Genomic DNA, 26868 nt, shown 5'->3' with positions numbered 1-26868 from the left:
GGCGAGGAGCAAGAGAAAGAGGTTGAAAAGTCAATAGTGGTAGAAAGGGAGGGAGTGGAAGGATGAAATGGGACAGAACCATCATTTTATTTAATAGGTGACCTATTTCATCTGTTATTTGTTGTTTTTTTCTTTGGCAATAAGCCCCTTCTGTACTCCATCTCAAGCCAAAAAAAAAAAAAAAATGCAGCTGAATTTAATTACATGGGGGAAAGAGATCGAAAAAGAAGTGAGAAAAAGAAAGGGAAAGACGGCGAGCAGAGGGATGATGGAAATGGATTTTACTTGTACTCAACTAACTTGCATCACTGGCCAGGCTTAAGTCAAATCCTTCAGGGAATATCCAATCTAAAAAACAATTCTCTTAAGTCTTACCTATTGTTACAGTCCAAACCAATATTTGTAAACATGGGAAAATATGGCAGTTTGATGCCACAGCATATAAGCATATTTGTGACATATCCACATACACATACATGCACACACAACGGAAAAGTAGTGCAACACACACACACACACATCCTTTCTGTCTCTTTGAATGAACATTAGAACTAAAACACACACAGTTTTCCTGTCATTATATCACTATCACTTTCTCTGCTTTAAGGCCATTCTTTAGTGTTCTCATGTGCTATTTGTGGATGGTTATTTGTCCATTCTCCCTTGTGTTCAGTTTGATGTCCTGCGCTTGGCTGTTGTTTATTTTTCCTCTAGGGGTGAGATATTTTTGCAGCTTTGGTTGGACTTTTTATTTCTCACCTGCACAGGTTTTACACCCTCTTTTTTTTCAGGAATTACCATTTGTTCATGCCAATAAATTAACCACAAATCAAAATCTCTGAGCAAAAGAGATTAAGAGATGCACTCAGAGGCTGCTGCTAGACTTGAAGGGACTGTAGAATTTATTTCTTACAAACACTGTACGGGAAGTTAAAACATTGATTTCCTACCTTATGATGCAGCTATGAGGATTTGAAGCACATACTTGGAGCACATTTTGGTTTTAATGTCTGGACTGGACCAAATCATGACTGTATAATTTAACTCATCATCTCAAGGCCTTGTCTTTAACATATGCCAGTGTCTCCTTTAAAAATCAGCTCAGCGATGACAAGAAATTTTGTCACACAAGAGTCGTAACAGATAAATCAGCTGTGTCCCACAAGGCTCATATTGAGGTCTTTTTTGGAGCCTGATCTATTGTTGGAGGACATGCTAATACACACACACACACACCAATAAAGCTTCTTTTTAACAAAATAAAAACTTTGTGTCAGGCACACAGCCTTTATGACTGATTGTAAACAATAACCTGCCCCAGCAATCTTTTTTTCTTTGTTTGTGTGTGCGTGTGAAACAGAGTGAAAGAGTGTGTGTTTTTGTGTGGTTATGTGTGTATTTGTGAAAGGCAAGGTAATTAGGTAATCAACAGCTGTGCCAGACAGACAGGAAGCAGCTTGTTAAGAAACTGAAACGGAGATGGAAATAGATAATGAGAGAGAGGGAAGGTAGAATGAGCCACATATAAACAGAAAAAAGGAAAACAGGTTAAAATAAAGGCACAGAGCAGGGAAAGACAGCGAAGGGTACAGGGGTGGAAAGAGAAAGAGAGAGAGATGGAAAGATTTGGGGAGGGGTAGGAGAATGAGAACAGGTGTGTTTGTCAGCTAGGAAACACATGTAAACCTTTTATTGACAGGAGGAACCAATTACTGACAGCAAGAAGGAAGGGAAGTTTTTCACTGTCACACCAGGAAGCACAAACAAACCTACCTGGAGAAGTGTTATTATTGTTGCTTTTATTTTTGGAGGGTGGGGTTAAAAAGAAAAATGCTGCTTTCTGAGGTGAAGGGATTTGCAGAAAGTAAAATAACTTTTTATCCACGCTGTGCCTAATCTGTGGAGTTCACACTTTCCAGCAGGAGAGACAGTGACAGACAGAAAAGGTAAAATATTTCATTTGAGTCACCTGAATTCACAGTCACAAGTCACAACACACCTCTGCCAGAACTATGTGGTGCTTTCATCCACACAGCAACTGAACTGCATTTAGATTACATGGCAACAGTACTGAAAAATGACACCGTACACTTGATTGTGTTTTTAATTTTTTTTTGTCCTTTTGTAATATTAATGTAATTTTTCTAACTTATGTAACTTACTAAAATCAAAACTTTGTATAAGTCAGTTTCCCAGCATCGCACACTGCCAAGTAGCCATGACTGCAGCTGAAGATATCAAAATGAAGGTGAATTGCCAAGACTGGACTCCAGCTGTCCCCACTGGTATTTTTATTTTCAGTGCAATGGGTGTAAACATTGGTCGCCCTGCTGGAAGTAACAACACCAAGGTGTAAATGGTTCCTTGAATAACTGACAAACTGGCACACAGGAAGTGATGTGTTTTGGCAGCAGCTACAAAGTTCCTTTAGAATAAATAAAAAGAAGAATTGGCCCATTAGTACCTTGAATGAATGACACAGAAAACCCAAGAGACATGATGCCATAAAGCTGTGATGGCATTTGATTTTATTCTACTGGACACATTAAATCAAATAAATGGATAGCTAAATGGATTTAAAGATACAACCTCAAATCTGATCCAATTTCATTCCCTTTGTTCTCAGCCCTTAAAGGAATTTACCAACCTTTAAGCAAACCCCAGTGACTCTTAACCTTTGTCATCTGCTCCATGTTACTCCTTTTCTTTCTCCATTGTTCCCCCACTCTTGGCTGGATGTTAAGATGACAAGTGTTCACAGGAGCCTCAAGCAAGGAGCAAAGAACATTATCTCATCTCCTCTCTCCTCCAATCCCCGCTTTGCCCTCCCTCTGTCTTCCTGATTCCCTTCCCTTGCTGTATAAGCATCGGAAGAAAACCAGACAAAGCATACAGCTGTTTGTCTCCCTTTCCGATATCCTTTACTCCCTCTGTCGCCATCCTCCCCCACTCCTGCTGCTATCTGGTAAAAATACAGGCATTCACCAGAGCCTTGAAAAAAAAGGATGTAAAATCGGTTTCTTCACATTCGGTTTCTCCCACCCCCTCCTTCCCACTATCCTGTTCCCCTTCCCTTCTCTCTAAGCTGGCCATTTAAGTGACAAACATTCAGTCAAAGCAATGATGTCGATCCCTCCCTCCAGTGCTCTGCTCCTCTCTCAGCATGGTTTAAGTTGTGGTTCAAACAGCGCATCACGAATCCCCTCATAGCCTCAGTTTTCTGCACATCAGTTTTCTTTCAGAAACTTCTTTTTTTTTTTACTCCTTTTCTATGTTTTGTCTTTATTTACTCAATGTGTTAGTAGAGACAGTGTTAACAATGGGATGTCGAAAAGGTCACTGGGGTCCTCACCCTTTGGCTTTTCTTCAGTTTACTAATACTGTTGTTTTTCTGTTGTCTCAGTGTGAGGATTTGAAAAATGTTGTCATTGGAGATAAGAGAAAATCATGTAGTCTTTCTTGTTTGGCATTTGTATTTTACTTTTGTGTGTGCATTGTATGTGACCAGAAATCTGCTTCTATTCTCTCCAGTCCCCTTTCTATCCCTTTCAAAGTTGGTCATTCGAAACGTTTCACTCTCCTGTCCCCTCTCTGTCTCTTGAAAGACAATTTTCCCACCCCACATTCTAACAAAGTAAAACCACCTTTAAAAAAAATTCTCCCTTTTTTTCTTTTAACAGATCCTTTTAGCCTCCTCCTGGGAGACAGTAGCACTCGGTCCCCTCAGTTTGTTTGTGTCACTCATTCACTCGTGCATGCTGGAGAACTCTCAAGTCAAGGACACAAGCTCAGTTTTTGATTTACACAATGAAAAGAATTAATTAAACAGCAGAGATTGGGCCCTGGGGTCCCTGCTGCCTAAGGAGGGTAGGAGGGCAAAAATAGGAGGGCAGAATGAATGAATGGAGCTGATTGGAAAAGGGTGGGAAAAGAAGGACAGGAGACGAAAGAAAAGAGGGTTGGGTGAGAGAGCAAAAGGAGGACAAGTGGTTTAGTATGAAAGAGAGGAAGGACATGTGGGATGTAGGAAGGGGAGGAATGGGAATAAGAGAGCAAACAGAGAGAAACAAAGAGAAAAAGAGAAGCAAGTATCTCCAACGTTTGGACACCTCTTCAACGACACACACACACAAACACTCACGCACACACTCAACCCCACCAGGGAGGGGGAGTTGGTGTTAGCATCGGCACTGCTTCTCGCTCTGTGACACTACACATCTCTAAGGAGAGGGACTCGAACACACTGGGTCCGCGTAGGTCGCCTTAATTAGCCACACATCCAGCTACGCAGGCTCCCGGGGGTGTATAACAGGAGCAGGGAGGGTGAGGAGACGAAGGATGGGGGAGACAGAAGGGAGGGTGAGGAGTGGGAGCGGGAGTGAGGGAGGAATGGGTATTAGAGCAAAGGGAATAAGCCAATGGGATAGGAAGGTTATTTAAAGCATGGCCTACAAAAACATTTAGAAAGTACAGTGTGTGTGTGTGTGTGTGTGTGTGTGTGTTTGTGTGTTTAGATATGAGTGCATGCATGAAATGTGACCCATACCATAGATGTGTATTTACTTTACAGTCAGGATGAACCCTGTGATCCCATGCAGCATATTCAGTGAATTCAGTACGTGTGTCTGAACCTAATGCATGCATGTGTGTGCGTGTCTGCATATGTGTATGCATATGAGTCTGGCTTGGTGATTGAGTGTGCTCAGGTGGCCAGGGTCATTTCAGTGAGTGACAGAATGATGTTAGGCAAGGCTGTACACATAAACCCCATCCATATCTGCGAGGCCTAATTAGCCAGCACAGGACTATGATAGAGTGGTGGAGCACACACACATGCACACACACAAAAAACACCTAAGGAACACAAACGCTGCCTTCATCCCACCGACTCTTGCTTTTCCCAACTCTTTGATGCCCTTTTTTCTTTAATTGACAGCTAGCACTTTCCTCCCCTTATGTAAAATGTCTCATAACCTGAAGAATTATAGGAGTAACCTTTGCAGAGGCGTCACTTTTCACTTTGTGTGAAGGTGCAGCCTAAGAAACACAGTAAATTCTGCTTTTGGGGGACTGTCACATGGGTCCGCTTGCTTTTTAATTGGATGGCAGTACAATCTACAGAGGAAGTAAATTATGGCACACCTAGAAGATAAGCTGATGGATTCCAGCTGAAGCTGAAAGGACTTAAATCAAATTCCTTCTGATGACCCCTGCTCCTAAAAGTCTTACCTTACAGCATGACAGGTTTATTTTAAGATTTTTAAGAAGGTTTATTCACTTACAGGTGGCTGGTTTGCCTGCAGTGACAGTGTGAACAGTGCCACCATAATGTTATCTTTTATTCTACTGTGGTTTGGACCAAATAATCCTGTGGATGCATGTGTTGTGTTGTTAAGCCTGAAGTTGAACATTTTCAGAAAATAGTTTTCTTGTACTGTGCCCTCCTTTGTCTGGCCCTTATACCTCCTTTTATTCTTTTCTTCCCATTTTTACTTTTCCTCCTGCGGTGTTTTCTGCCTCTTACGCTGTACACCTCCAACTTCCTAATCTCTCCCCTTTTGCCATACTTCCTTTTCTTCTTCTTCCCTTCTCCCTCTCCTCTTTCAATTCATGATCACCCACACTCGTTCACATTGTCCTCTCCCAGCTCCTCCACCTCTCTTGTCAAAGCCATGTTGATGTTTATCAGCTTTAAAATCTGGACATTTTTATAGCTGTCTCCCACAAACTTGAAAAAAAAAAAAAATAAATAAAAGAGCAAATAAAAAGGACACTTGGCGGAGAATGAAATGTCTGTTTGGGACTAAGCTATTCTTCAGAGCCAAGATGTGAAAGAACAAAAAACACAAAGATGCTATGGCACTGATGACCTCTTGCAGGCCGAACATGTTTGAGTGGACTTGAAAAAGTAAATAAGACCACCAAAAACAGAACAGTCAATCTGCAAGCAATCTAGCAAGACAGGGTGAAGAAGGGGACAATGGGAAAATGAAGACCAACAGAAAGTACTGTAAAAATAGATATAGAAGAGGAGGAAAACCGTCTGTAATAGCCATATACTATAAAGCAAGCAAACCATATTTTTGTTTAAGTCTGCCTGAACACCTTTAGAGACACATTTGGCCTCAATTCTGAGTAGTGCAATCAAGGGAAGAGAGAAGAGGGAGGAAAGGAAGGGAGGAAAGGGCGATAAACACAGACTATTACTACTGGGCTGGTCATTTTCTCTGCTCTTCTATTAAAGGCACCCTGCTGACTTTTTTTTTTCTTTAATGTGTGTGTGTGTGTATGTTTACTTACACTTTTGTCCTTGAGATTTTATTTTTAGGGCACAAATCTTAGGTGAGGTATTGAAACATAGAACATTAAATGCTTGTATAGTATATGAAAATAGATAAAATAATAAAAAATCTAAGGATAAAATAAGAAAATGATTTAAGGCTGACAATCAGTTTAGGATAAAGAGCCATTACATACACACTAAACAGGGCCTGAAAGAGGTGTAGGCCGCTTTCCATGCAAAAGCTGTGATCTATAAAAACAAACCTGACATTTCAGAGACAGGGGAACTGGTGACGCAGATGGTGAGATGGGGAATTGAAGCCAGACTGTATAATGATGCCTTGTTACGAGTTCCAATCAGGCAAGTTGACCGGAGCAAAACTTTCATAAAAAAAAGTTGTTTTAAAAATCCATCTATCCATTTTCTATAACGCTTATCCGTCAGGGTTGGGTGGGGCTGGAGCCTATCTCAGCTGACTGGGAGGCGGAATACACCCTGGACCGGTCACCAGTCAATTGCAGGGCTGACACACAAAGACAGACAACCACACACGCACACACTCAAACCCAGGGGCAATGGAGAGCAGCCAGTTAACCTATTATGTATGTTTTTGAAGCTGTGGGAGGAAGCCGAAGTACCCGGAGAAAACCCACGCAGACACAGGGAGAACATGCAAACTCTGCACAGAAGGGCCCAGACCGGGATTCGAACCTCTTGCTGTGAGGTGACAGCGCTAACCACTGCACCACTGTCCTGCACCAGTTGTGTTAACCACCATCATCAAACTTACATTTTCAAATGATATCCCAGGATGGGGAATCCCACTGATTGTTTTGACCACTTGGGCAAGGAAGCAATATGATTGCTCTAAAAATAAATACAGCAGTGACACACATGTGTAATGCGGCATGAGAGAAGTACTGCCTCACACTGCCAGAGGACGACCTGAATGAAAGAATTAACAATATGTGCGTTTTTTACCTCCACCTCACCCACAAGCAACTCAATTTCTATGTCAGAAAATGTCTCAGTTGTTGCCATGTTTCACCATATAAACCACTGATCAGCAGGCCTGATTCTGTGCGTCAACATTCATGAGGTGCTTTGCACTGATCATCCATCCATTTTCTATACCGCTTATCTGTCAGGGTCGCGGGGGAGCTGGAGCCTATCCCAGCTGACTACGGGCGAGAGGCGGGGTACACCCTGGACTGGTCGCCAGTCAATTGCAGGGCCAACACACAAAGACAAACAACCACACACTCTCACACTCACACCTAGGGGCAATTTAAAGTAGCCAATTAACCTAATGTGCATGTTTTCGGTATTGTGGGAGGAAGCCGGAGTACCCGGCTGCAAACTCCACATAGAAGGGACCGGGATTCGAACCTGGAACCCTCTTGCTATGAGGCGACAGTGCTAACCACTGCACCACCACTTTGCACTGATCATTTTATGGCTAAATGTGGGTGTTTAGAGGGCGGGATGTGACACTGATCCATATGTAGGAAAAACAAACACTGTATTTCTTTTTGTACTACACGAAAAAAGAAAGATGAACAGTAAGTCTTTTTTCTTTCCATAATCAATGCTTTGGACAATGCACAGTTCTCTGCAGTTTCAGTCAACATTTCTACAACAACTATAGCAAGTTTTGAAAAAAATTAAAAGCAAAAAAAAAATTATTTTTGAACTGACTCTAGTTATTCAGGACTGACACTGGAGCTCCCCTCACATTACTCTCTCATTAAAAGCATATTAAAAGACAGTGAATGCCACAGAAACAATCATAATGTAATAACTGTTTCAAATACTTGGCTGTTGAGCTATTAGTCTTGTGTTCAGCACTGAAACTTATTCCTTAAAAAGGTTGATGTACTGATTGCCTTCGTCAGTGCCTTTGAACAGTGATGCTTGACTTTGGAAAAACGTTGCTACGATTCCTTCAAATGATTAAAACCATCTGAGTTCTCATACATCATTGTACCAAAGAAACAGTCCCCATAAAAACTGTTCAAAGTGAGGTCTGTGGATTATTTAGTGACATAGCTGATATCCCATAACTTGGGTAAATAAAACATGTCATGTAATATGGTGCAGGAAAAGGTGAGGAGATAATGTAGTCAGTGAAGGGCATTCATGAGCAGAGATTTTCACTGTTATGTGTATATGTGTCCATGCATATGCTCATGTAGTATCAGGGGGCATTTCTTTAGAATAAAATGGGGCAAGTCGTTGTTGCCTGGTTGGAGGGACAGAGCAGAGAAACATGTGACAGACGGAAGAACACAAAAATTGATTAGTCAAGCTCATAATCTAACATGTCACATTGAAATATCCATCTCTGCTGCACTCACGCGTGCGCATGCACACGCGCGCGCACACACATTGCAATGAATGAAAATGGGATATGAATGGGAAGTCTCCATTTTTCTCTCTCCAGGGACAAGTATTAACAACTACACTGCTGTGCTCCCAGGGCCTCTTTCTCTCCCATGTGTCTTGTTTTATTTCTCCCTCCTCACTCACTCACTTCAACTCTCCCTTTCTTCCTTTCGTCCTCTCTCTCTCTCTCTCCCTCTTGTTGGCAGACAACCCTCTCTCTTTCTATCCTTCATCCCTGCTGCTGTGTTTTTAATCCTTGTGTGTGCCAACAGAGACTGCAGACATCTTGGCCCAGTGACTATGCTCTGTGTGTGTGTGTGTGTGTGTGTGTGTGTGCGTGTATCCCAGAGAGACTGCCAGCACCCAAAAGCTCTCTGTTAAGTTAGTTTGTCTTTACAAAGGACTGAGAACATACAACACTTAACCCTGTGGCCCTGCATCTTCCCCTCTTCTTGTGTTAATTTAATAACAAGAACATCTTCAAACCTGTGCGCGTGCATATCTTTGTGGAGTTGCATTTGTGATTCAAGCTTTGAAAGAATGGACATCTTTCAGGAGAGGTGCAGACTCCCAGTATCTTTTGCAGGTTACATATGAACTAAAACACTTGCAATATTACTTGATGCGTCCTTGTACTTCATTTGTGCAAATGAAACCTGTAGTGAACATGTGTTCGTTCCAATGTAAAGAAAAGATAAAGACGTACCACCCTGCACACACACGAGGACACACACATCAGTGTTTGTGTTTGAATAGCCAATGACAAGTTTATATAACACTTGAAATGCACGACTTGTGCTAATGAATAACTCATGATGTGTGTTAGCTTACCTATGGGTTAAGGCACGCAATGATGCATACTACAGCAACATGTGTGTCAGTGCGTTGTTTGTGTGTGTATGCAAGTGACTATGCGCTTTCAGTGTGTGTGAGTTTAATGTATTTGCTTCAGTGAGTAGCGGTTCATGTTTTGCATGTGTGTTTGCAGGTGGAGAGCTACATTAATATATTAGCATATGATCTGAGCAAGGACATCTTGTTTGGGATTTCACCCTCCAACATGTCCGTCAGAAATGTCTAAATTATTTATCATAAACATTTATTATTGGATTATGTACACAATACTTTAGGTTCTCTTATGTTTTGTGTTCTGTAAATTTAGCAGCGATAATGTAGGAAGTAGAAGAAATATTTTGTTTTCTGCCCTGTTTTAACAATTTAAATAGAATTTTAGAGTTTTCATATCAAATTGTTCATTGTCACGTTTGTGTTTTGAAGATTAGCGTATCCTACTATGGTCACATTTTGAGGAAGAGGTTCTGTATCCGGGGCTTTTCAAGAATATACTTCTGTTTGCTAAGCTATCCTTTAAACACCGACAAGGTAAAAAGTGACATTTTATCAAAGTTATCCTTAATGCTAAAAACTGTTCACTACAAAAACAAGCATCTGTGAGTCGATTCCTGCTAACTTTCCTTTTATACAAATGAAAAGTGTGTTTTTAATTAAAAGGTCATTGAATTACTTTTTTGGAAAACAGAGTAAAAACCTCACAAGACATAACTCTCAGCTGTGACAATGATCAGCATAGATACTCATTTTAGAGGTTAGAGCCTGGTGTATTTTTGCTTTAGTAATTGGCATCCACTGTTAAGAGACATTGATTATCTCCTCTAAAATGCTACAATTTCACTTCTTCCCTTGATGATGTTGGTATGACCATAGTCTTGACCTGCAGTTTCACCTTCTTTTAAGGTTACAAGCTGCACAGCATAGTCTGTCAGTTGTACATTCCTTACACTAATGAATTTCGTTCTACAGGATATGCAGCATGATACATTCAACAATGTGTCAGCTACTGCAGGGAAAACTGTACAATAATCTCATGAAACTTTTTTTTTCCCGATGGCACTGCAATCGAAGGCTCAGGATGACTGAAGAAACTTCAAAGCTATTTAGCACACACACATGCATGCACACAGACCTACAAATGGATGTCCCTCCACGGAGTGTGGACAGTGCATTACCCCAGTTCTGGTATTGAATGGGACCCATTAGCAGCATTAATCTATAGATCTAATCATGGTCATGAAATAGAGCACTGCTCCCATTATGGCAGCATCAGCCACAATCAAAAAATATGGCACATTTTCCTCATATAACCCACTGCGCAAAACTTGGGTCATCTTGAGACTGTTCCACTCGTTGTTAGATTGAATTTATTTAACACGCAACATAATAATAAAACAGTAAACATTGTGGGAAGAAAAGAGAAACAAATTTTACGAGTGAGACAAAACTCCCACGAGGCTGTGAAAATGACTAACACCATCAGTAACAACAAAGAAAATTCAACAAGGTCAAGCTTACTGCATGAGCAGTGCAATTTATAAATGGAAAAAGAGAGATATAATTCAAAAAATTGCTACAGAAAAAAATACACATAGCAAAATTATACCGTATTTCAACATGATATTAAAATGAAACTAAAGTAGCGTGAACAGGGACAAATGAATAAAAAACTTGGAATTGTAATCAAAATGAATTCAAACAAAAGACAGATCTTGCTTGAGGGCATCTCAATGGCAGCTTCTGAGGGAGAGCACACACATACATGCACAAAACATCTAATTATATTTTATTTTTCAGAGAACTGATACACAGTGACAGAAGGGCAGGGAGGCAGAACTGTCTATAGGGTGCCAATAAAACAGTATGTTGGTTCTGTATAATTACAGCTAAATGATATCAGAATGGTCAAATAGTGAGAAATACACAAATAATGAATAACTACTGGATAATCAAAATCAATAAAAAAACAAATGAGAGTTGCAAGAGCGCTTTGATCCAAACTTAATGAAAAATATAACTGTGGTCTCCAAGGACACGTGATGGTGGAACAGTAATTGCAGTCTTTGTGCAAGCAACAATTTCTTTTGTTTTTCTCTCGGATAACTGTCAATCTACATGCATAAATGCAAAAATATTATGTATCTAAAATAGCATACATACACCCACCTCATACACAATCACAACCATGCACGACCACATGCAAAAAACACACCTACACACACAGCAAAGCCTACACTTTGGTTCTAATTACTGCATCCACTCACCATGCATTCCACATAATGCGCGAACACCGAACACCGTATCCTGTCAGATCATATTATATCATTGAATAACAATTGGTAACAGGAATCAATTCACAAGATTAATTGTCAGAGGTAGTAATCATTCCTGCCCTCTCATTCATTAAAAAAAAAAAAAAATCATACTCACTGTTTCATGTCTCAACCAGTAATATCTCATTAGAGATTAATACAGATCAGCTCTTTTAATTAGCGAACCCGCCCACACAATCGCTGATAAAAGCCTGTGATCTTGCCTGTTGTATGCTGGCATCAGTCTGTATATACTGTGTGTGTGTGTGTGTGTGTGTGTGTGTGTGTGTTGGTGCACTCGTGTTTTCATCTTCCCTGTAGTAAAAAATGTCAGCTTCACTCCCACCTGCAGCCATCACTGCTGTTTCATTAGGGGAGGTGCTGCATTGAATCCACTCTGCTTCTCATTTGTGTGTGTGTGTGTGTGTGTGTGTATTTATACAGGCCTGTGCATTTATATATGTGTGTGTACATCAAAGCACTTGTATATATTTTGCTTGCTGCATCATAATCTGAGCTTTTAGGCACCTCTTTGTTTACAGTATCACTTTGAAGATTGCAGGAGTGTGTATATGAATGTGAAAGTGTGCATGCTTGCATTTGTGATTGTGAGAGCTATCATAATCTGGTTTCTAAAGCATCGCTTTCTATGTTTACCCTGACGTCACTTTGATGAGTTTCCCCTTCAGGGCAAGAAAAAAAAAAATGCACCGCATGTACCATACGTGCCAAATTTCATGGAGATAAGCAGTCATTGAGAGCCATCTCCATCTCAACACCTCAAACAACACCATCCTGATGGATGACAACAGGCCTGGAAAATAACTTCTTTGCCTTGAGGCTACAATGGCTGGCACATCCCAAAATTCATCAAATGCCTTCAGTATTTCAGCAGCCCGAGTATGATTGCATGAGCAATCTATTCAAGAAATATCCCAAAAATGTTACCACACACATGCCCCTTAGTAATAGCCTAAGTAATGCACCAATCATATAAGCAAACACATTTAGCTATTTGATGCTCAAACTCCAGTGCAACTAATGACAGGTGAAAAAAAAACATAAATAAAAAGAAATACATCATGTGTCCCATACTCCACAAAGAAAACTTTGAGCTGCCTTATGCTCTTAATTAGAGAGCTAACGCTGTTGTGTCAGTTTTATTTCCCTCTGTGCCACATTTGGGTTATCTGTGACCGCTGCTGCTGTCCATCAGTCAAGGCTAGACGTGGCTAACGTCTAGCTAAGTGGTGCTAATTGAGCTCGGGTCCTGCAATAGTTCATCAGCATTGTTCTCAACCAGAACAGAGAGAGAGAGAGATGTGTGTGTGTGTGTGTTGCGGAGGTGGTGTGTGTGGGGGATAAAGGACACTTCAGTTAGTCCAACACAAGTTAGCATAGACAGATGAGGCAGAAAGAGAGAGAGAACCAACTTAAATATCAATAGACACATGTGGTAGAGGAAGAAAAGAAGGAGAGTGAACAGATCACATCCACATTTACTGGTCAAATAGTTTTCCATCCAGCCATGGCTAACAGTTTCCGGCTGATTTTGTCTGATACCAACACAAACAGAAACATATATACTGTATTCCATATTAGACAACATACTTGCCCACACGCTTGATCTTGCATTTAGTATTTTCTCTCTGGCCTGTGTGTATGTCTGTGTGTATGTGTGTGTTGTCTGGACTGCGTTTGGATCGCCACATAAACACATGTGCACACACACAGAAGTGTGCTGTGCTGTACCCAAGTGAACCAGCATTAATACATCCATTAATAGCCAGAAGCAAATGACTCGTGATATGCCAGTAGTTAATTACCTATATTGAACTTAGAGTATTGTTCCAAGATGCCGTTCACTGTGCCTGTTATAAAAAAAAAAAAATAAATACACTGAATGATCTGTCAAAGGTGCAAAAGTGATTTTGCACTAACTTTTCAGCCCCATTAGCTTTCGGTCAGTGAAAGATTTAAGTGTGGTCCAAGGTGCTTGTGTTGAGCTATAACCTTGTGTGAGTGAGACCCGTGCCGGGACTATTTTTGTTTCCTTTTTTTGTGCCATTACCTTTTGCACTCAGTCACTGAATCACTTTTTCTGCTCGCTAATTAACCTCAGTCAGGGTTATTACATCTCTCCCACAATGATTGCATTTAATTTGCCTCAGCTATTTTTTGTATCATTGCTATGTAACAGCCTTGCACTGGCAGTCAAATACTGATCACCTGTCACAAAATAGCAGCAAAATAGAAAAGAGCGTTCACTCTTTGGTTTTACACTCCTGATACAGATTACACTCACACACACAAATCCACATGACGCACATAACCAACCACAATTATCAAGAGAATGGCAAATTTAGCGTGACGCACAGGTCAGTGCTTTTCACTGCCGGCTGTCAGCCTACCTTGGGTATCTGTACTGCATACTTGTGGTGTGAGTACAGGATAAATGAACACTTGCATAATCGTACAACCTCAGCCTGCGAATTCAACACTCAATACAAATACACACACACGTCTGTAAATCTGTGGGTCAGAGGTCGGAGTTCAAAGGTCAAATCTAAAGCCAGTCGGTCAACAGACACAACCAGATTCTCTACAGCGTTCACTCATTTGTAGGATAGCTTGCAGAAAATTTATATTAAGATTAAAACCAGAATCAGTCTACAGCAGGAATAGTCAAGGTTTACCACTTACAAACTCGTATCTTCAGATGACACGTGAAAGTGAATGGAATTTTTTTATAGCCTCGAAGCAGAATTATTACAGACCTCTTCAAACATTATATGCACCTAAAAATACTCAGTGGAAAGGAATAATCTGCTCAGTTACTTACTGGAAAAAACAAGTAGCTATGTGAGATTCAGTCCTACCTCTCTGCTGTGGAGTAGGCCTTTCTCTGACACATCACCGCCAATGAACTGCTCCCCGGTGCCATTTCCTGTTTGATCTCCCATGCGACGAGGTTGCTGGGTTTCACAGCCAGGAAGTTGATGCCTGACTGGAACCACACCCTGCAGAGAGGGATGAAGAAAGAAACAAAGAGAAAGAGGGGAAAGCGAGGTTAATCTAAAGTTCACACGAGCATATCATAAACAAAAGAGGAGAGAAAGCTAAGCTGTCACAGTGACAGTTAGGGGGAATTTGCTTAAAATTGAATTTGCTTCGCTTGGAATTTCCCTGCCCCGATTTTCTCGCTGATTTTCTTTAATCCCTGATACGTGCCATACTCTCTTTGTATCAAATGTCTTTTAAAATTGATTCAAGCAGCATGGTGCCACCTCCTACGGAATGTTTTGGCGGGAGAACAGAAAGGAGTGACAGGAGAAGCTCTGATGAAAGTTAACATTTTAACCAGAGTAAGTGCTGCGTGGAGGATGAATTTGATGTATGCTGAGCTGGAGACTCTAATACATAACATGGGATTTTGCTAATGAGAAAGGCAACAGTGGATAGCCAGTGTCTTTGTGATGACATGTTTGTTTCCTGTTAATTCTGCTCTCCGTCTTCCTCTCATCAGCATCCCTTCTGCCTTTTTTGTTATTCCTCTCATGTACTCAACACTGTATCTTTATTTCCTTGGTATTTTGCATAAATATTAAATCTTCTACCTGTCCTTCACCTTTTCCATCTCTCATCCTCTCCCTACTCCAGTTTTCCTTTCTTCCCTCTCCAGTTTATCAGTTTACTACCATCATTTATTACCACCATTCATCTCTGTCTTCCTCATCACAGAGTCTCACTTCCAGTCCTATCATTCCTTGTTTTGTTTTTTATATATATATATATATATATATACCTTCTATATCTTCTACCTTTTCTTCTTTTTCATGCATGGTTTCTTTTTGTCTTATGATTACCTCCTGTAGATGTCTTGGCTCCAACTCTTCCTACTTCCATATTTCCTTCAGATTCCTGTTAGATTTCATATTTCTTCCTTTTCTTCCCATCTTCTTTATCCTTCCACTCCTTCCCTTCCAGATGTTCTCCTCGCCTCTACTCGTTCTTTCTTATCATTCCCTCGCTGCTCTCTTTCCTACAGTTTGCTCATCAGCTCTTCTCTTTCATCTCTTTTCCTCACCTCCTAAAACTTTTCTTTTTCCTTTTATCCATCCCTCTGTGATTTCCTTCCATTGCTTCCTGCCTCTCTTCCTTCCCTACATACCTTACTTCATCCCTCCCTCAGACCCTCCTCCATCTTTCACTCTCAAGGCATCCTATGGTTAATCTCTTTATTTTCTTTCTCTCCCTCTCTCCCTCTTTAATCCGTCCCGGTGTGTTTTGTTCTATTTATCACCTTGACGAGACCCTCCCTCAGTTTATTAACACACTTTATGGGCTCGGGCACACATACACGCCAGCTTGTTTACTGCTTTTCTTATTAACACGCATACAATACTTTCTGGCAGACAACTATGCAAATACCATCACAGTCGTACTCTCTAATAAACTTCTTCTTTTTTGTTCACACAGAAGGGGGGAAGAAACTGCCAATCCTCTTTGTCTCCTTTCTCATTATTGCTTTCTTCTGTTTGTCTTGCTTCATGTCTTGCCAAAAACTGCCTGCAAATATGTCACAGAGGTCCCTTGCCATGTTCTCTGTACATATGCTAGTGAGTGTGCATGTATATGCACCTGTGTGTTTGTGTGTTTGCTGTATAATAATCTAAACAACGTGCTTTTTGGTGTTTTGCACAAGGGAACTAACTTTCTTGTGCAAATTTGAAAACCCACTTTTTTTTCCCCTTTTCACTCTGAACTAATTTTTCTTGGTGTGCATAAGGAGGAAAAAATGCTCCCCTGTTGACCGTTTTCCTCTGTTATTTTTGTGCTACGGTTAGGAAAAATGAGGAGAAAGGAAGTGTGAAGTTGCAAAAAAAGTACTGTTTTGCAAGTAAGACAGTGTACATATTGTTTGAGTCTGGTGTGTGCTCATGTTTCCGAGCAAAATACCACGTGTGTGTGTGTGTGCATGCAGTAACAAGCCACAAAGTAACAGGCGGTCCTCAAAAAACTCCTCTTTTATTATTCAACAGCAAAATCTTACATAAAATGAACTCTCCTGAAAACTCCACATCATTGTTCAGCTTCCTCCACTTCTTTCCCTCCATCTTTATCTCTCTCTCTGTCTCTGTCTCTCCTCCATATCCCCATACCTCACCCTTTTCTCCCTCCTGCTCCCATTCACTCTGTCCTCCCCCTCAACCAACGCTGAATTTAAGATAACATGGCTTCAAAGGAAATTTACCGTGGCCAGACAGTGGCAACAAATGTATGTAACACAAAGCAATCAGTTACAAGAGAAAACAAAGAAACCATTTCTATAATGTGATTTGCACAAAGCCAGGAATGGCGTATGAGGGAGTAGACATGTATGCCTGAACAATGACTAAAACGCATTCATCCCAAACACTTTTAGATGACAAGGTTGTGACAAAGACAAGTCATAAATAAAACATACTGGGGGAAAAAGGAAAAAGTACAACGTCTCCAGCACTCCCCCATCAAGAATTCCTTCATGTGACAGCACAAACCTCGTTTTTGTTAATGTATCGTAAAACAATCAACTTTCTCGACCGAAATCTAGTGAGATTTAGAGATGCATTCCAACAGTACAACCAAACCAGAACCCAAACTGTGACAGGCATAAAACTTCATCCCACATCAGCCTAAAACCACCACCACTCGTATTACAGAGAATAGAGGCCTGTCACTAAACGTTTTGAGACTGAATGGTAATGGTTACCATGAGTATATGACAACCAAACACCACAACAATTACTGTCAGAAAATACCTGCTTTCTGTGCAGGATATTGTAGAGTATTTTAATTGGTCCATTTCAGGAAAGAAGCTACAAATGACTGTGGACAAGACACAAATATCAGTGACATCTGAAGGCTCTCATGCTTCTTTCTTAGCTTTGCTATAATTACACTGTCCTCACCAGGGGAACAGCATTTGTAGTTTCATCAAGCACTTAATGAACCGTGCATTTCCATGACAAGTGACTTTATGTTCTGGTCAAGGGGTTATATAAAATAAGTAGGCTGCATGTAAAAGGAGCTGATCTTTAGCATGAACCTGAAAAGAATTATCACTCAACTCTGGGGTTCTCCTTCATATCCACGGAGCATTTTAGTGTCTTTCATCTCATTGTTTTGATTTTTTCTGCCTGCAACTTTACTGTTTCAGTACTGTTTCTCACTGCTCCCATCAGCCTCGGTTCCAGCCAAAAGAAACAGCTGTGGTCCACCTTAGACAGAGAAAATAAACAGCCAGCTGGTGAACAGAGTGGAATATTGGATTTGCAGAAACACAATTCCACATGAATGCTAATGTTGCTCTGTGTCTGTTTCATGTGTAAATATGCATCTGCTTCCAGGTACTTTAGTTCTTACAACTTTACACAGCCATAGTATGTCTAACATGTCTCAGGTGGCCAAATGTGCCTCACAATGTTACTTTAACCGTGGACACGTTCTTTATATAGTAGAGCAGTTACTAAATTGAGTTTTCAAACTTCCTTTGACTTTATGACTCGCATTGCTTATTCAGATGCTAATAAGAGTAAGGTACGTTTTTCCGTGATCTTGCCTAAAGTCTGAACGTAAGCATTATTTCACCAAAAAAGAGATTCATTACAAGTCACAAAAGTGTAAATTCATCACAGCACACTGGCTCTAAAATGCAAGTGGTGGTTCAGTCAAAAAGGGAAAAGGAGTAAAAGTTTTATTTATTTAAAACTGCAACTGTTATAGTTGTTAGTTTACACCTAAAATTATTATATTTGAAGGAAAACGTATATTGATTTTGCGTGCCCTGGACTATGAACACGCATAAACCCAACACATGCACGGAGTCATATATGTAAGTAAACACAGTGACACGGTTGTCCCATGGTGCATCTGTCAGGACTTTGTGTGTGAGTGCATGTCTGTCAACAAGCCGGATGATGGACAAGGCTGCGTCCCTAAGCTGCTTCTGTCAGATCCGTGTACAGCATAAGAGCCTGACAAGTGTCTGAGTGTCTTTCTTTATCTGTGGGTCTGTGGGGTTTTTTAGGTAACGCAGGAAGACAAGCCAAATTTCTCCCTCTCTCACTTTGCCTTATTCACCTCCCCTTAGTTTTAATCCATTTTATTTTATGGTTCATGTCGATAATGCTGCTTTGTCTTGAAATTGGATCACTGATGCGAAACACACGCTTTCTGACAGGCCTCAACAGATATTTACACATATCGGCCTTGACCATCTCATTTCAAATGTTCCTCATTTACATAGTGAAACAATTCCCAGAGAATTTCAACAACGTTTGTGCAGTAAATGTATAACCTTATTTACACCAGCAACATTAACTGGCCATCTATTTCTCCCTTGTTCTCTGGGTGACACTCATACATTACAAACTTTAACAGCTACGGTCTGCTCCTATTGGCCATTGACTAACTCACAGAGCATCAGAATTGATTTTCTTTTCCTTTTTTTTTCTGGAGCAGTGCCTTGTTTATGGGCACTTCAACACTAGTTTTCTGAGTGGAAAAATAAAGACTAAAACAGTCAGTGGAAGGAAAAAGGCAATTGGGCATTATGCCAAAAAGCTACACTGTGAATAAAGGTCCCCTTTGCTCTTTTAAATCACAATTGCGAGTTTAAATGCAGAATGTGCTTCTGTCATTGTGATGATGTCTCTTTTTCTTTCTTTTTTTTTTGAGTCACTTTTTTTTTATATGCCTCAAAGGGTCTCTTTATCACACTTATGCAAATTGTACTCCTTTCTCCAAGAGATACTCTGCAAATTCAGATTTTTCTCCATCCTTAGCTGCTAGGTCTTTATTGTTACACTGCATACATATGCCAGCAAATTCCAGTGGAGGAACAGGCCTCATCATTTGTCAGAAAAATAACCACACATCAATGCCTTTAAAGAACGAAATAACATTTCTTTGAAAAAAAAGTCCAGTCATTCATCTTTACATTTACAAGAAAGATGGTTCAGCTGTGTATTTATTTATCTTATTCACAAGCAAAAAAACTAAAACTGACAAAAGTAAAAGAAGAGCTGAATGGAGAGGAGGGACAAGAGGAATGTGAATGAAGCAATGCATATTTATAGCGTAGCCTTTCCACACAGGACCAGTGACCCGCGAAAGCAAGCGGTATGTGCAAGAAAAGCATGGCAGATTGTTTTGCTGCAAAGTAGAAACACTTAGAAACACCAATTAATTCCCTTTACACCTAACCCTATACTTCAATCTTTCCACATCCCCACCTGGTTTAAAACGTTCATTTCTGTAACACAAATGAATTATAGGCGACTGTACTCTTGTCAGGAGGAGAAGCCTGAAACTTTATCTGCTTCTGATACACACACACACACACACACCTAATCATGGTCACCAATACACATCCACACACACTATCTCTCCCTCGCAGAGAAGCACAAGCAGCACTAACACAAGGTCATGCAGACTTGTGAGTCACATGTATGAGTGTGTGAGTAAATCACTGCAGTGCAAGTCGTAACTCTGGACACTGCGTTTCCTTGAAGAGCATCTGATGGTAGAAGGACTGATTTACACTCAGCACGGAGACAGAGGAGAGGAGGTAGAGAGAGATTAGAGAGTGAGAGACAGGCAGAAAGGGAAGACGGGAGAAATAAATGGACAGGAACTACAACCTACAGAGACTGAGTCCAAATTCACACCAGACTCGAGACGTCGGACACGCTAATAAGATGGTGTGGCTTGTCCAAGGCTTGTGAGCGAGAGTCTTTTTCAACAATAAAGTGAGTCCTTTTCGGAATTTGTGATATGAGATTTGGTTGAACATGTTTTTGTTTAACATGTTTGAAATCTGTTCTTTTGTTAACAGACTTTGGCTACACAGGACTTTCCAAAAACAGAATTTACAGAATGCTTCACAGGAAAAAGAAACTACGGAGTTTGTATACCTGCCAAAGCACTGAAGGCAGGCACTGAAAGCAACTTGAGGGTACCTACAATGGCTGCCATTCAGGTTCTTTTTATCTTCTTTAAATGTATTGTATTCTGTGACATATATTGTCTCACATGCCTGCTGGGTCGTAAATTTAAAGACGTGGGGGACCCTTCCATTATATCATAAGACCTTATTGCTCAAAAAGTCTCTGTGTTTATAGCCTGTGGGTTTTAAAAGGCTAAACACTGACATATCTCTTCAGTAAGAATACAACTTATAGAGCTTTGTAAGCCCACCACAGCTTAAAAGTGATTTGGATGTATTATTCCAAAAAGCATTTTAGGAAAGTAGATCTTAAGCCTTCAAGGTGTATGCGTTCCTCGTCTATGCATTATTTTGATGTTCCTATCACTTTAATTTTAGCAGAGTTCCTAAAAATATTCTTGGAAAAGAAGCATAAGTGGAACTCTTTACACCAGAATGGGGTAATGATTCCTTTTTATTAGAATAAAACAGTCCAAGGCCTCTTCTCTTAACAGTCTTCATTCTGAAGAATGTCTTTCAAGAGGCTAATCTCACTTATTTCCAGATATTATGTTCAAAATACAAAGCACAGAACCCTTGTAGAAATGTAGGCAATGTTATTAAAAGTACACCCATAAAACCATATGGTTTTCAACTCAGAAATTACCTTTCGCCTCCTGTGAACTCATTCTTTTCTAATACTGTTATTATGATATTATACTTTACAGTGATTCATAGCTCTGAGCTTTACATTACAGTATGTTTTTTTGTATTGTTCAAGGATTTTAGGCATATTCTACAGATGTACAGCGTGCTCTGAATGAAAATGTCAGCTAAAAGCCTAAAATGTAAATGCAACCCCAAAAAGCATTCTTCTCAAAACAAAAGAGCAGACCTGGAGCCATATGCTATGTGTCAGAAAATGTTCCTGCATGTATAGCAGCAGATGTGTCTAAGTAGACAACAGTAAAAGAAGACATATTGTTTGTCTGAAGTTTCTGCTGGAACAGATGTTTTGAGAAGGACACAGTAAGAGGTACTGTGGAAGTCCAGCATAATGTTTCTGAACCTGTCCAACAATTCTTAAGCGTAAATAAAGCAGTGTCAAACAGCAGAGACAAACAGATCATTCCTGTTGTAGTAGAAGCCAAAGTAAAGCAGGAGAGTGAGCAGGGGTATGTAGTATTGTAATATCTGTACGCGTGGGTCAACTGTTAAAGCCTATCGTTCAGCTCAGAGGAGACGACATCTCCGTTTCATGGAATTCACCTGTGAAATTTATTCATTATTGATAAGTTTGCCAATAGTTAGTATAGTAAATCACCACCCTCACTAATAATTCATGACTTAAAGAAACAACACAGTAAGCAAAATGGCAGCAAGGCAGGCAGATGTTCAACAAAATTCAACACACCACCTGCATATTCCTCAACACATTCTGGAGAAACTGTTGCCATTGGACATGAGTGACATGTAAATGAGTCAACTGTCAGATCATTAAAATCTTGTTTTCCACTTTTCCTGCTTTTTTGAGCAGCAGAGGCAAAACAGTCTGTTGTTTTGATCGTAGCACTGAAAAGAGGCAGGGTTACTTTCTTTGCAAGTGACAAGCTGTCAACTTACTGAAAAGCTTAGGAAGCAATTTCAATTACAAGGTCTTAACAAGTTGCAAAGTTGGTGCTTTAACTAAGAGTTCTCTACCTTGTGATTGCACATAAGTTTTGACTCATTACATTACTGTTATATTAAGGCTATGATGAAAGGTAAATCAAGTTTGATTTGTATTCCTAATTCTGTCAACGTTGATGATTTGGGATTAATAGTTTAGTGTGTCATTTAAACCTTGAATCTGTGTCTTTTTTGAAGTTGAAGTGATGGACAGATTTGGAAGGGAAGGGTTTCGAAATGAACAGGTGGGATCGTATTTTAAGACACAATGAAACAGATGGGAAGCTGTAAGTTTGGAAATTAATAATAAACAGTTGTTAAGCATTTAAAAGAAGGATATAAAACAGCCCTGTTATGTTGGTCACAGGTCAGATGAGTTCTCTCTGTGAGAACATCTGTTATATCATGCAACCCCGAATCTTTTACTGTGTTTTTTACTTTGAATTGCTCTCCCTCTTTCACTTTTTTCCTTTTGAGGAGCTTTCCTTTTAGTCACTGGTTCTTTTCTGTGGTCACTTTCTTTGTTGTCTTTACATCCCATCTTTCATTTTTTTTGTCCCTGTGCTCGCTCTTACATTGCTCTCATATATCGTTCTTTAAAGCCGTCTTTCTTGTACATTATTTCCTGTCACTCTCATTTCCTCTTATTACACCAACATATCATCACCTAAAAACCTTCCCGAGAAGCTTCTGTCAGTAACAACTAACCTACTAACAATAACTGATCAGCCTTTTTCATTTCTCATTCTATCAGCTTTTTCAAGAATGTTGTTCAAATGCCTACAGACCTGTTTACATTTAGCTAGCCAGGGCAACTGGCAATGTGAATTATAACTCTTGTCTCCAGCCTAAAGCGGCTCACAACTTCTTCATGTTTTCATGCAGCATGGCAACATACAACTTTGATACATAAGACCACAGTTTGTCTACTACCAGCTTTTCCCCCTGAACCAAGCCGAACCTTAGCCACAAAGGCAATGGGTGCATTTCTGTCTATGTGTTTTAATGCAAATGTTCAACTTTTGCTCAAAAAATAAGAAGTGTATATCAAAAATAAAAAAAAAAAAAAAGTTCCTGCACTTGTCTGTGGTGGATTAGTTGGTATACTGATAAATCCAACAGTCTAAAGGGAATTATGAGCTACATGAAGCATGTGACAAAAACATCCACTGAAGCTTCCACTGGAGATGCAAAAAAAAAAAAAAAAAAAAAGCTGCTGCAGAGAAAACTTCAGATCTGGGTGAAGCAATAAGGAGCCTGCAATGTCCCACAAATGAATACATAAAACCAACACAAATAATTTCCACCACATTTTCCATATTGTTATTGTCAGCAGTCAGAAATCCATTTAGGAAACAATATTCTAATTGATCTGTGTAAGCCATGTATATGTTTATACAAATCATAACAACTGCAATATTTATGCATGTCAGGGCAGGTATTTTACCTCATTAATGGATCAAAAACTGATAAAACCCACTGTGTGAGTTCATTATGTCCAATAAAAATGTGTGACAATAATCCTAAAAACATAATTTGCCTGCCAAGCCATGTTGCTGTTGTCTTTGCTACTTTTCACAATCAACATAGTGACGCTAGCATGACAAACAGTTACCGAATGTTTTGCTCTAAAGTTTTGGGCCATCACACAGACTGTTGTGTAAAGACAGTAAAATGTCATTTCAGCAGCTCATGACAGACTGTTGTACGCCACAACATGGACATGAAGACCCGATGTCAGGTCCACTGAGCCGACTGTATGTGACACCTTTAACATTTAAATAGCAAAATGCTTCCTGTTCTCAGTTCGCATTCTGAATTTTGTCTTGAATCTCAAACAAAATTAGCTTTTATATTAAGGAGTGAGAGAGCACCTCCATAACCTCCCACTAACCACACACACACACACACACACACACACACACACACACACACACACAAACTGCTATCTCTTTGGCTGACACATACTCTCTCTCTCCCTGAGCAGCTGGCTCACAGTTATATAACTTTACTGCAAAATGATTATTGTGTAATAATGATGAAAGCTGTCACAGAACAGGAATGTGTGTGTGTGAGTATCTACTTGTGTTTGTGTTTGATTCAGCATACAGTAAACATGTGACTCCCCTCACACCGCATGCCCCTTTTCTCAACGTATGAATGCTTAAACATGCCTGTGTACACATATGTTGGCCTCACTTGTGTATTAATTATGCAAGAATGAAAAAAAAAAGCCATCAGTTGCCTTCTGCTCCAAACGTGGTCTTTGTTTTGCACTGCTGCTCACAACCGGCCTCAGTACCACCAGCCCTGCGGGGGTAGCCATTATAGAACCCCCTACTCATGCATCTGTCCTGCGTGGCACTAAAGACGATATTTAAAGATCATCATCTGCAGGACTTTGATCTGGATGATTGCCAGTAAAAATGACATCATTAAACCAGCTGTCAAGCCTTCAGACTTTGGAGAAGTCATTTTCTAACTAATATTTTATGTTTTTGTTTTGCCAGAGGCCTGCCAGTGCTGTCATTTTGACAACAAAAATGGACAAGTCAGCTCTTTGATTCCTGAATTCCAATGTAACATATCTACTGCAAACCGTGATTTGTGCTTTCCAGCATCAATGAGGAGAACAGTTTAAGAAACCTCGGGTGATAGAATGGACTCAGGCTGTGCACACCATGCGAGATGCCTAGTACAGGACATGGGAATTATGCTAAGAGACTCAGCATGGGTATGATTATGGTGTGGAGTATGGCTATTAATTGAACTATACTGTGAAAGGTGTGAAGGCCAGTGCAGCTTAACTCCAGCCATATATTTTTTCATCAGTAATTGTCAAAGACATGCTACATCACAACATTTTTACAACCAACATGTGCAGATTTTAGGCTAATCTGCCAGTTTTGTGATTAGATCAAATCTGACCCGAAAAGACAATTCATAAATTATATATCATTGGTATTGTTTTTCTTCAGCATTAGATTTCTGTATCAACAATGAAACAAAACATTTTCAAATTATCACACTTGTATTTTAACCAGATGTTGTCACAGATTTGCTGTATGCAAATGCCTATTAGCACTAGAAGCTCTCATTACCTTACTAAACAGTCAAGTTCATGTTAAAAAGTTGTCAGTGAAAAAGTGAATGGTGTTGATGCATGCTGAAATGTCAGGGTCGCCTGCAGCCTTTGTTTGTGGAGTTAGTTTTCCCCCCACCTACTCATGGATTTCCTTGAAGTGCTTGTAGTTCCTTTCTACAATCCAAATACATCCAGGTTGGATGAATCAGAGTCGCTGTCTAGGCGTGATAGCACTGTGACAGACTGGAATCCTATTCATTCAAGGCATGGTGGCAGGTCCCAATTGCCTCTTAGTTTTAATAGAATAAGGAGGTGCAGAAAATTGATCAATAAATGAAGGAACAGATGGAAAAGATGTTCATATTTCAGATAAATTTTTGTAATGTTATGGACAATCCCCATAAATGAAAAATATGTAAACTACCTCAGTAAGATCCACCAGTAAGTAAGAAAACCTTGTTGATTAACTTCAAGAATTAGACATGGCCTGGAGCGCAGCCGTGAAAACAGAAAATCAGCTGTAACAGATTTTCACCTTTAAAATCTGTGAAAAGGCTGCATAAGCTGCTTGTATTTCATAAATGATTGAAGTGCCTCAGTAGTCTGAATCTAAGTCATTAACAACAGTTTGCTACCCCTACATTAGAGCTGCAGGTACAGTGAATTACTGAGTATTTTACAGCTGGAACACAAAGCGTTTTTCAAAATACCAAACTAATGCAAACTTGTTACTGACCCTTTCTTATATGGTGGATGAAGCTGAAGTGCAGCAGTTCAACATGCATGCAGCGAAGCGTGGGACTTTTACAACTGCTACCGCTGTAAACAATTTTAAGCAGGACGCTGATAATGTAATGTGTACAGCTTGATGTTTGGATCCCTTTCAAATAAAAACCCTCACACGCGGAATCAAACCGCCCACTCTACTTCCCACCACACATGGGATTAGAACGACATATTTCTCTGTAAACAAAGACGCAGACAATAGTTGTGGGTTGTTGGCTGCTGCAGTGGCTTCAAGCTAGTCCTCTGGGCTGAGGTCCCAGATTAGCAACCAGCTTCTCCACTGCAGATCAGTTTCAGCAGGCAGAAACTGCTAAAGGAGGACTTTTACCATGAGATCAAATCTGACCAAAATGAAGGGAAGGTCTTCTCAATTCATATGGTGATTTATTGTTGCATAATGAGTATGTGTTGTTCATTTGTTTGCTTTGCTTTACAGAATTATAGGACAATTTGGATTTGGAATTTTTTGTAACAGAAGGAGGACAAAGAAACTACTGCTCAAGGTGGAAAAAGATGTTTTTGTAATGTT

The 26868-nt window shown here is 40.0% G+C and overlaps 1 protein-coding gene across 1 annotated transcript in view; it reads right to left on the bottom strand.

The window, feature by feature from the left end:
• The window catches only part of si:dkey-215k6.1 (transmembrane protein 132D), a 233795-nt gene that overhangs the window by 87304 nt on the left and 119623 nt on the right, over positions 1 to 26868 (bottom strand). Inside the window, exon 7 of the mRNA XM_046385383.1 lies at positions 14712 to 14852. Within this exon, the coding sequence (XP_046241339.1) occupies positions 14712 to 14852 (141 nt within the window). The remainder of the gene's footprint in view (positions 1 to 14711; positions 14853 to 26868) is intronic.

This window comes from Scatophagus argus, chromosome 4 (genome assembly GCF_020382885.2).
Source record: "Scatophagus argus isolate fScaArg1 chromosome 4, fScaArg1.pri, whole genome shotgun sequence".
NCBI classification, from domain to species: domain Eukaryota; kingdom Metazoa; phylum Chordata; class Actinopteri; family Scatophagidae; genus Scatophagus; species Scatophagus argus.
The sequence above is the reverse complement of the archived record's forward strand: the minus strand, read 5'-3'. Positions and strand labels throughout refer to the sequence as shown.